Raw genomic sequence first — 11,753 nt, forward strand, 5'->3', positions numbered from 1 at the left:
CATTGGCATATGGCAGTGCTACAAATCTTTGTGCAAAGTGACTGTACTAACCGATTCTCAATTCAAGATGTCCTTATGGTACTTGCTACAGTGTAGCGGCTCAGTTTAGGCTGGACCCGTTGGCCAGCTACCCTCAGGGTCATTCCACGGTTGATGACATGGTCCACTATTGTAGCTCTGATGTCATCAGCAATTCTATTTCTTACTCTTCCTACCCTTCCTCTCCCCCCTCCTCGTCTTCCTTGCTCCTCCTTGTCCTTGTCGTCCTCTTCATCCTACTTCTTCACCTCCACGTCCTCTTCCTCGGCCTCCTCTACTTCTCACTCTTTCTGCTCCCTCCATTGTACTCCGCACACACAGCTTACCTGTATTATAGTGCTTAGGCTGATTGCAAAGTGAACTAATTATCTAAAGAAGTTTTCACATGTGAAAGTGTGCCAGACAGTTGGCAAATTAGTGTTAATGATAGCCATACATGTGTATACTTTTGCTAGGAGTGTGTTGGAAATTTGGTAATTGAGTGTTGTGCAGTGAATTGTGCCTACAGTTTTGCAAAGTGTGTGTTACAAAATTGCAAACTGAGTGCAAAGCAGTTTTTGTGCTTTTAGTTTTGCAAACTCAGTGAGTGGTTTTGCTATAAGTCTGAATAGTTTTAGAGATTGTGCTACAGGAATCACAGTTAGGGTTTAAGCATTCAGAAAAAACTGTAAAGCATGACTTGATAGTGCAGCAGTTTGGTAGGACATGCAGTCCAACTATAGTGTAGCACTGCACTCTAGTGGACGAAGTAATTATGACATGGGAAAGAAAGTAAAGCCAACTGCAAAATGAGATGATGCCACAATGAGTCCCATTGCATGTGGTGGATGAATGGGGTCAAGCACCATAATAAATAAATAAATTAATTAAATTAAATTATAACACAGGACATTTTCCACTTCAAACTAATATTCAACATGGCTTTGACTCAAAACCAAGTCTGCTTATGATTTTTTTATTTTTTTAAGATCATGTGGGAACAAATTACTAATTACTGAGAGCTTCCAAGTGTACTGATACTCTGTTTAATCCGTATAAGTCACAGTTATTATCAAATCATAGTAATGTGTGTAGAGGTCCCGGTTTGATAGTTTAACAAAAAAAAATTTTTAAATGCCCTCCAAAAGCTAGCACTATTCATCACTAGTCATGGAAAACAGAAAACATTCCAGGTTTTACTTGACCACTGTAGCCATGCTGACAAAGAGTCAAAGCCAAGCCAAGTATTCTGTTGCGTCTGCGCTTCCACAGGCCCCGCTGGTTTAGAAACTTATTCCAATTACAGTTTTTGCCCGTTGCTTGAACACCATGAACCCATGCCTAGACTAAAGTAACACAAGTTGAAGCTTTTGTTACCATACCTCAAACACATGTACCCCTACCTTAAACAAAAGCGCTGCTTTGCACCCCAGTTCCAATTATGCAACACACCTACTCCTTTATGCAACACACATGGTCCTGCATGCTACACTCCATTTCATACATAAGACACTTCGCTCACAAAATGAAATTTCAGGGTGCCATTCGGAAAACACATGTATCCAAAATACAAAACACATCGGATAATTGCAACCACTCAAATACACACCTGAAGGCACTTACTTGCAAAACCGAACACCAATTAGCCAACTACAAAAAGCCCTCAGCGTAGCCATTTCAAGAACTTTGCAAGCATGGATGGAGGGAGATCAAGAGGAAGAGGAAGAGGAAGAGGTAGAGGAGGAGGAGGAGGAGGAGGAGGCCAAAGAGGCCATGCACGGACCCATATTTCTGATGAAATAAGAGCAACTTTGATGGACCATGTCATCAACCATGGCCTGACTATGAGGGAAGCTGGGCAGAGAGTCCACCCACATCTAAGCCGCTTCACAGTGGCATCTGTAATACGAACATTCCGACTAGAAAACAGGTCTGTCTTCACCTCCATACCTTCTGCTCTACTCAGATGGTTTTATAGCACTGTTCTACAGTATATCACATTACCATATCAAGTGTACGGGGTGCTAATGCTCCTTTTGCAGCCAAAGTGGCTGATTCCTTATATTGAAGTACAGTGTTGTACAGTGGATGACACAGTACATACAGTAAAGTACTGTAAGAAAAATAAGCAAACCGATGACAATATGTGGTTGTATTTCTCCAGAATGACTCGAAGACCTTCTGGGGGAGGACGGCAACGCCTGTTCACACAACAGCAGGAACTTGCCGTTGTGGACCTAGTGAGGGCAGACAATGCCATCCGTCTCCACCAGCTACGACGGAAAATACTTGCAGACAGGCGAGTGTTCAGCAACATAGACCATGTGACCATCACCACCATCAGACGCATCTTGGGTAAACACAGCATCACCATGAAGCAGCTCTACAGAGTCCCATTCGAGAGGAACAGTGACAGGGTCAAAGGACTTCGAGCTGAATATGTACGGGTACGTGTAACTGTCCCTTACATTTACAATAGAGTATTGGTGAAGTCCAGTAGCAGCTGAATATGTACCATATCAGTACCACATGGATCTATTCTGAGAGCTACACAGGTACCTGTGTGATGGGGTGAGGGTGCCGTATGTGTAGCACTGTAGTACAGTGACATGTTCCCCTTTTTTTCAGAGAATCTTGGCCATGGATGGAGCTGCACAGCCTCATGAATACATTTTCATTGATGAAGCTGGATTCGACCTGAGCAAAACAAGACGACGGGGTCGTAATGTAATTGGCCAAAGGGCAATTGTGCACGTCCCAGGGCAGCGCGGGGGAAACATCACATTATGTGCCGCCATATGCCTTCGAGGGCTTCTGCATCATCATGCAATACTAGGTCCATACAATAGCCAACACATACTCACATTTCTAGATGCTCTCCATGATATAGTTGTACAGAACAGACCAGATCAGCCCAGGTTTGTGGTGATATGGGATAATGTCAGTTTCCATCGGGCTGCTCTGGTCCAGGCCTGGTTCTCCAACCACAATCAATTTGAAGTGGTATACTTGCCCCCTTACTCACCATTTTTGAACCCTATAGAGGAATTTTTTTTCGGCTTGCAGATGGCGAGTATATGACCGCCAACCACATGCCCGCATGCCTCTTCTGCAGGCAATGGAACAGGCCTGCGGCGACATTCAGGTGACAGCAATCCATGGATGGTTTCGACATGCAAGAGGATATTTTCCCCGGTGCCTAGCGGGAGAGGACATTGCTTGCGATGTTGATGAGGTCCTGTGGCCAGACCCCAACAGACGGCGGGATCCATGAGCCCACGTATGCACAATTGTCATGGTTTTTTGTGTTTACAGTATAGTGTTTTTTCTATTGCAGTATTATTGTGTTGTTCTTGTTTTTTTTTGCTTTATCTGAATTCATGGTACTGCAATGTACAATATTGAGTAGGTCTATTTGCGTTTTTGGTTGTTTGAAAATGTGTCTCCTGTAAATGTGCCTTCTGAATAAACAATGGAAATCAAGGACTGCAGTGTTTTATATAAAGAAGACTAGTGTGTTCCCCCTGATCTGTCAGTGTTTGCATATGATGCAAGTATGTGTCATTTTGTCAACAGAGTTACATTTTGACAGAGGAATGTCAGGTTTTGACAGCAGAGTTTAGGTTTTGGGAGTAGAGTTTCAATTTGGCACAGATGTGAATGGTATATTTCCCAGTGTTGTGTCATGTGTACTTGTGTGTACAGTTTTGGCACAGAGAGCGGAGTTTTGCAAAATGTGTTCAAGCAGTGGGCAAAAACTGTAAACAAACACCCATTGTAAAAAAAAAAAAAAAAAAAAACCTATGGTCACAAAAGGTTAAGTGTGTGTGTGTGTGTGTGTGTGTGTGTGTGTGTGTGTGACCAAAAGGGTCATAAAGGCAGGAAGTTTACTAAACAAGAAAACAGAACCCTCACATAGGATGTGTCCCTATAATAAAACACTATAGTCTCCCCCACCATTCAACAGGCTGGGGAGGGGGTCAGAAATAAAGGAATGTCTTTAATCATATAGTTTGAACCAAGACTTTAAGTAACAGAATGACAACATTTAACAATTTGACTCCAACGTATTCCTTTAACTTTAACTAGTAACTTAAACTAATGTAAGTCTATAACCAGCAAGCAACCAATAAGGTGATGTAATTTCTACATTTCACTGTGTGTTATACTTGTATAACTATGCACGTGACAAATAAAGAACCTTGAACCTTGAACCTTAATTTTCTGCACTGACACAAGATGGCGCTAAATATGTTCTAAAAACTTTTAACACTTATCTCTTAACTCATGCTTCACAGATAGTGTTAAATCTATGTCCGTTTTTTGACAGCAGGGGTCCTTGGTGTGAATCAGCCTTTATAGTTGTAATGTTTCATGTTTTCTTTAATGACTTCTGAAGTTTAGACTATTTCTCTCTTATTAATCATTCCATGATTATACCCTTTAGACTCCATTCCTGCAAGGCTGCTCAAATAAGTTGCCTGATTAATAATGTTTAAATTCTAAATGTGAATAATCTGTCTATATTAAAAGGGTAGATACCGCAGGCTTTTAAGGTGGTGGTAACTACCATTGCTTATAAAGCTCTTACTTGATCCAGGTGTCTTATGTCCTATCTAATTACAGGCCAATCTCCAACCTTCTTTTTATGTAATAAAAAAAAAAAATCTTGTAAAACAGCAAACCAATCATCTGCAGAGGAATGATTTATTTGAAAAGTTTTTTGTTTTGTTTTGTTTTTCAGATTTCATAATTATAATTATGAATCATTATAATACAAAAAAGCAAGTTATGAATGATCTTCTTATGTACTCTGACTGTGGACTCATCTCTATGCCTGTCCTGCTATACCTTAGTGCAGTAGTCCATAACATTTACTCCAGAAATTATAACACAATGCAGGTATTACAGTTTTTGCCCGTTGCTTGAACACTACAAACCCATGCTTAGACTAAAGTAACACAACGTGAAGCTGTTGTTACCATACCTCAAACACATGTACCCCTACCTTAAACAAAAGCGCTGCTTTGCACCCCAGTACCAATTATGCAACACACCTACTCCCTCATGCAACACACATGGTCCTGCATGCTACACTCTATTTCATACATAAGACACTTCGCTCACAAAATGAAATCTCAGGGTGCCATTCGGAAAACACATGTATCCAAAATACAAAACACATCGGGTAATTGCAACCACTCAAATACACACCTGAAGGCACCTACTTGCAAAACCGAACACCAATTAGCCAACTACAAAAAGCCCTCAGCGTAGCCATTCCAAGAACTTTGCAAGCATGGATGGAGGTAGAGCAAGAGGATATTTTCCCCGGTGCCTAGCGGGAGAGGACATTGCTTGCGATGTTGATGAGGTCCTGTGGCCAGACCCCAACAGACGGCGGGATCCATGAGCCCACTTATGCACAATTGTCATGGTTTTTTGTGTTTACAGTATAGTGTTTTTTCTATTGCAGTACTATTGTGTTGTTGTTGTTTTATTTGCTGTACCTGTATTCATGGTACTGCAATGTACAGTATTGAGTAGGTCTATTTGCGTTTATGGTTGTTTGGAAATGTGTCTCCTGTAAATGTGCCTTCTGAATAAACAATGGGAATCAAGGACTGCAGTGTTTTATGTACAGCAGACTAGTGTGTTCCCCCTGATCTGTGAGTGTTTGCATATGATGCAAGTATGTGTCATTTTGTCAACAGAGTTACATTTTGACAAAGGAATGTTAGGTTTTGACAGCAGAGTTTAGGTTTTGGGAGTAGAGTTTCAATTTGGCACAGATGTGAATAGTATATTTCCCAGTGTTGTGTCATGTGTACTTGTGTGTACAGTTTTGGCACAGCGAGCGGGGTTTTGCAAAATGTGTTCAAGCAGTGGGCAAAAACTGTAAAGGCACTCTGCTTGTGTTGGTATAACTTTAATGTGGTAATATGCTTTTGTTTGTATGATTTGGCACCCTCTTGTGGCCACAGTTGGCACTTGGGAAGTTGTAATGCCCAGCTAGTTTGCTACAAGTGCTCAGTGGAGGTAAAACCTTTGCCCACGCATGCCTGTAAGTTTTCATTACATACTATAACCTTAACTATCTGATTTGTGATGCATGTGTAATGTGCATATACTGAGTTACTATTTCAGCTGTGTGGTCATTACTCATTTGTAAAGCTACTTGTGTGCTAGCGACTGTATATTAGCATGTGTTGGCTAACTTGCTATGATCAATAATGCTAGTTAACTGAAGGTGATGTTTATGTTTAATTTAGGCAACCTTAAGATTTATGTTTTTTGCTGGTTGTCATGAAAACTAAGTTTCAATTAGTACATTATGTATGTTCAGTGAATGAGAAGGTAATTATCTGTTTTGTGTTTATTTAGTTTTACAAAAAGAAAAGAGAAAGGAGAGTAATGAAAATGGATAAAGGATCCCATGTATAAGAAGCCTCAATAACATGGCCTGTAAACTAGAGATGCAGATCGAAGTAAAGAAGAATCTCAGTTTTTTTTAGTATTTATTTATTTATTGTCATTGTCAAGAACAATGAAATTGCGTTTGGGGCTTCCATACAACCCAAAAAAAAGAAGAAAATAATAAATACCCCTTAAAACCCAAGTGTACATATTTAACCCAGTGTGACTCCAATGCAATAAGACAATCCTTAGCAATAATGTTCGTAGAAATTCAGACAAAGACCTGAGAAACATGACAAAATACAACAATGCAACCCATTCAATATTATTGTACTGTGAGATATGATATCAGATATGATAGTTATCTATTTAAGAAAGAGGGGGGGGCAGGAGGGGGAAGAGAATAAAGATATGATGCACCAATGCAGACCAGTTCATTGCTATTAAGAAGTTGGATATGGTTATTGTCCGTGAGAGGGGGGCAGAGAGTTCAGGAGCCTCACAGCCTGTGGATACAGGCTGTTGGCCAGTCTGGATGTTCTGGCCTGTATAGACCTGTACCTTCTCCCTGAGGGCAGCAGATGGAAAAGGTGGCGCGCAGGGTGATGTTGGTCCCGCAGGATACTGTGCACCCTCCTCAGACAGCGAGTGGGGAAGATATTACTTATCTCTGGCAGACTTGTTCCAATAATTCTGCCAGCTTCTTTCACCACCCGCTGGAGTGCTTGCTGATCGGCCTTGGTGCAGCTGGGGAACCACACTAGTTCAAAGCATTCTCTTCTTCTCATTCTGTTCACTGTCTGTCAAACTGGATAAGCTAAACCACGCCCACATCTAGTGAGGACAGAACACTGCTGCTGTGATTTGAATCACACCTATCTGATAGATTCCAATTTAAGCATGATAATGAGGAGTCTTTCTCACACACAAAAGTTTGCTATAGATTTCCACAAGGCTCTGTGCCATGATCCAATACCTTTTACATTATACACATATTACTATTATTAGAAAACTGTGAAAACCATTTTTACTGTTATGCAGATGATACCCAGCTCTATTCATTTAAGATAATACAAATGAGCTGGTTACACTCAGAAATGTCTTAAAGGCCAGGATGACCTAAAAATCTTAGAAACATGATGTCTAATCAGATGCTTACCTTATGGCATTACCTTTGGCTCTAGTAAAGATTTGAGGAATCCTGGAGTCACAGAGCACTTTGCTCTGAGACTGCAAGCTTACTTAGTGGTCCCTGAAGTTTTCAAAAGTGCCCTGGAATAAAGGGAACCCTGTGAAAAACTTGCCTTGTAAAATGTAAAAAAATACACATAAATTAAAATGTACCAAAGTAAAGCGATCTCTCTCCTTTCATCTCAGACAGCATGGTCTTACGCCTGTTTGCGACCATCCTTTAATTTACTGCCATCTTGTGGCTGCAGTTGGTTATTGTCACTGAAAGTTTTTACAGGCATGTGTCACACTAGCACCCAACATGCCTTGGTGATGCAGAAAATGATGGATTCACAGCCAGTGCACCTGATGGCTGTCTTCACACAGATGGTGGCTGAGGTGGCCCAAATGCACACAGAACAAGCAGCGTCACCTGGAGTCACTGCAAGCAGATAGACAGACTCGGGTGCTGTAGAAACTATTGTTCTGCATTGTCTTAGTGAAGTCTTTTGCTTTTACTCACAATTATGTGGTCCTATCTTTCTACAAACCCCCTGCTGAGCATGTTTCAGGTTTTTTATGATTTAACCAAGGATAAAGGAGCTCAAAATAGAAGAGGCTGGAAGAGTTCAAGTTCAACTTGAACTTGAACTTGAAGCTACATTTTCATTTTTCCTCAGTCATTTAAAAAAAAAAACAACTGATAAATTTATGGTATAGCTAAAGTAAAAGCCAATTATTCCTGTGTTCACATAGCTGCCTAGTTGCAGAGTAATTATATAATCCACCATGCCTCAGACCTTGCCTTTTAGAGGGGGCATGCTGAAATGTTCCCAAAAGAAAACTTGATGTATTTAATTACTGTGGCAGATGTTGTATTCATCAGATGTATTTCCTGGGATCTTTTGGAGCCAATCGCCTGGCTTGGTGGTGACTGCACCGAGTGCTCCAATTACCACTGGGACCTCTCTTGCCTTCCTTCCTTGCCACCTTCCACATCTTTGCGAGTTGTCCGTCTGTATCTGGAACGCCCACAGAATCTTAATTCGATCATTCTCAAACACCCTAGGAGGCATGTGGGGTGTTTTGACCTTAGGACTTCCAGGTCTCACTAGGCACAGATGTTTCTGTATATTATGTCAGCCACTTGATTGTGGCATTCCATGTATACCCTGCCTGCTAGCATCTTGCACCTTGCTGTTAAGTGCTGGATTGTCTCAGGGGCATCTTTATACAGCCTGCACCTGGAGTCTTGGCTGGTGTGGTAGATGCTCGCCTTTATGGATCTTGTAGAGCTTGTTCCTGTGCTGCCATGATTACTGCCTCTGTGCTGTCTTTTAGTTCAGCTTTGTCCACCTACTGGTGGAACCTCTGTATGTTAGCCACTTATATCTGCCAATGGTACATTAGTGCAGGATCCTGCCATTCCATGATTGTTGCTCCTCTTGAACTTGGATTTCAGCTGCCTGAGGTATTCACTAAGCACCCGGTCAGTTGTCACCATCTTTCTGATGTACTCCTGGATGTTTGTTGTCTCATCCTGAACAGTGGTACGGACAATAATTAGTCCTCGGCCTCCTTCCTTAAACTTAGCGTACAGTCTCAGGATTTTGGGGTGAAACCCCCCATGCATGGTCAGTAGCTTTCTTTTCTTGATATCAGTGGCTTCTATCTTCTCCTTTGCCTTTGGCCATCTTTTTATTCCAGCAGGGTACCTGCTGCCTGACCCTCTGCAGGTATTTGGTGGTTGAAGCTTTTCTAGCCGCCTGTTCTTAGTTCCTGTTTGCCTGTGGGATTCCTAAGTGCTTGTAGCTGTTCTCAGTGCAATGATGCCTTCTGGTAATGCAATCCAATTAGTTCTGACTACCTTCCCCCTCTTTGTTACCATCCAACTACACTTCTCCAGTCCAGTATCGTCATTGTATATCCTTGTGGTGTGGATCAGTGAATCAATGTCTCATTCACTCTTCGCATACAGCTTGATGTTATTCATGTAGAGGAGGTTGCTCATGATTGCTCCATTTCATAGTCAGTATCCATAGCCATTCCTGTCACTGATCTCACTGAGGTGCTTCAGGCAAATGTTCCGTCTACCAGTAGCTGGTGTTTCACTCTTCTGGTATCCCTACCTATTTCTTTCTGTACCCCGCTCATCTATTGAACCATGTGCCTGTTAATCTTAGCCACTACAGGGCTCGCAAAATTTTAAAATCCCTGGTAGCCCTTCGGGCAGGCACTCTTTAGTTTTTGGTAGCCCGAAATAAATTTGAGTAGCCCGAATAAAAAAAGATTCTTTTTATTGTATAATATTGTAAAGGAAACAAAACATCAATCAAAAAATTGTTAAAACACAAATTACAACAACTGTGTAAACATTACAATCAACTCAAATATCTGGTTCTAATTAAACAGAATTTTCTGTGAACTTGTTAGAACTGTGTAGAACATGAATTAGTCTGTGTCAGATCCTGAATCTGAAATTTCCACTGAAGTCTCGGATGAGAAAATGCCACTCTACGTTGAGGGCATAGCATCTCCTTCATCAGCTTTCTCTTCCTGTGCATTGCCCTCCATTTCACTGCTCTTTGTTCTTGTCGGGGTTTTATGATCCAGGTGTCTTGAACCTTTTCCAGAAAACATCCAGAAACGAATCGACTTGTCAGGGCAAAAAGATTCAACTGTTTCCCCATTAATGGAGAGTTGCATGCAGTCATTCAGTGTTTCAGGGTGTAGAGAGGTACGATGTGTTGTCTTCACTCGGTTCATGCAAGAAAATCCTCTCTCACAGATGGCTGTTGATGGACTAAGTGTTAGCATTAATTTCACCAGCAACAAGATATGAGAGAGATGTTCTGGATTCTCAGAGAGGAGATCTCTGTACAAGCAATCTACTTTGCGACCCCGGCGTTCTGCAAGCCACACTTTTAGATCCATCCATTCTTGTGGAATTTTCTCTTTCTCTTCTGCATCTAGCAAACAGGCAAAATGTGTGACAAGATAATCCACCTCTTCATCCCCATAATTTGCTAGTTCTTCTCTGGGGTAGGGAAGAGTGGAAGGGTCAAAAACCTTGAAACAAGAGAGAGGCTTTTCATGGAGATTTTTAAATCTGTTGTCCGTGTACTTGACTGTGTTGTCAATAATCTTCTGGATCTCTGCACCAAAGGTGTCTTTGTCTGTTCCCTCACCTCTTCTAGCAGGTCGCTGACTTTTTGTTAGCTGAGTTCCACAGTAGCAAATGCTACCATCCTGGTTCGCTGTGAACTTTGTGTCCAAGGTTTTCTGATATTCTCCTGGTTTTGTTTTTAGGCTGAGTAAGCGTGATGTTGTGCTCTCAACTAACTGATTTGTTCGTGTGATGTTTAGGTTATCATGCTGAAAATCAGTAGAGCACTTGGATAAGATGGTACTGTAGTCCAACATGAAATGCAGGAAGTGAACAAATTTCTCAGTCTTCATCTCCTGCACCACCCCCTTAGCCTTGGCTGCATCCTCGGCTTTGACATCACTTCCTTCTGCCATGTTCTCCATATGAACAACAGTGGGAGTGTAATTTTTTTCCACAGCCTTTAGACATCTCAGCCGGCTTGGAAGCCACCGTGTGCTCTTCAGCCCACTGAAATGTGCCAGCCTCTCATTTAGCAGTTCACTTATTTCTGTCAGCTCTCTTCGCTTCTTTGGGGAATAGTAGTACATCTTAAAGATGGTTTTCAGTGTATCTTCAAATTTCACCAGGTACTCACAGCCTTTCACGCTATCCAGCACGGCTAGCTCTAGTTTGTGTGCCACACAGTGGATTGTTATGATGTGGGGTATCCTCTGTTTCAGTCTCCCAGCTACTCCTGTTTTCTCACCCATCATCACTGCAGCACCATCAAAATTTGCACACACTACTTTCTTTTTCCATGTGTCCTCTCTGATACCCATGGTGTTCACTGCTTCATCAATAGCCTCTAAAATACCTGCAGCATTTGCACTCTTGACTGGCTGACATTTGATCATGTATGTGGCTATGTCACCATTATCCCTCACATACCTGACGTGAACCAACTCCTGTTCTATTATACCAGTGTCTGTACTGCCATCTGCAAGAATGGATAAGAACCTGCTTTCTTGAATTTCCTTTTCAATCTGGTCTCTTGAAGTTT

The 11,753-nt window shown here is 41.6% G+C and overlaps 1 protein-coding gene across 1 annotated transcript; it reads right to left on the reverse strand.

The window, feature by feature from the left end:
* Positions 1-10,119: 10,119 nt before the first annotated feature.
* LOC146575973 (zinc finger protein 862-like) lies at positions 10,120-11,532 on the reverse strand. Its single transcript, XM_085272513.1, has one exon. The coding sequence runs from the start codon at positions 11,530-11,532 to the stop codon at positions 10,120-10,122; it is 1,413 nt and encodes a 470-aa protein (XP_085128639.1).
* Between the last annotated feature and the right edge of the window lie 221 nt (positions 11,533-11,753).

The sequence above is a fragment of the Mchenga conophoros genome, linkage group LG4 (assembly GCF_057382185.1).
Source record: "Mchenga conophoros isolate Kocher_MC1m ecotype Shallow Benthic linkage group LG4, M_conophoros_male_GT1.1, whole genome shotgun sequence".
Classification (NCBI taxonomy): Eukaryota; Metazoa; Chordata; class Actinopteri; order Cichliformes; family Cichlidae; genus Mchenga; species Mchenga conophoros.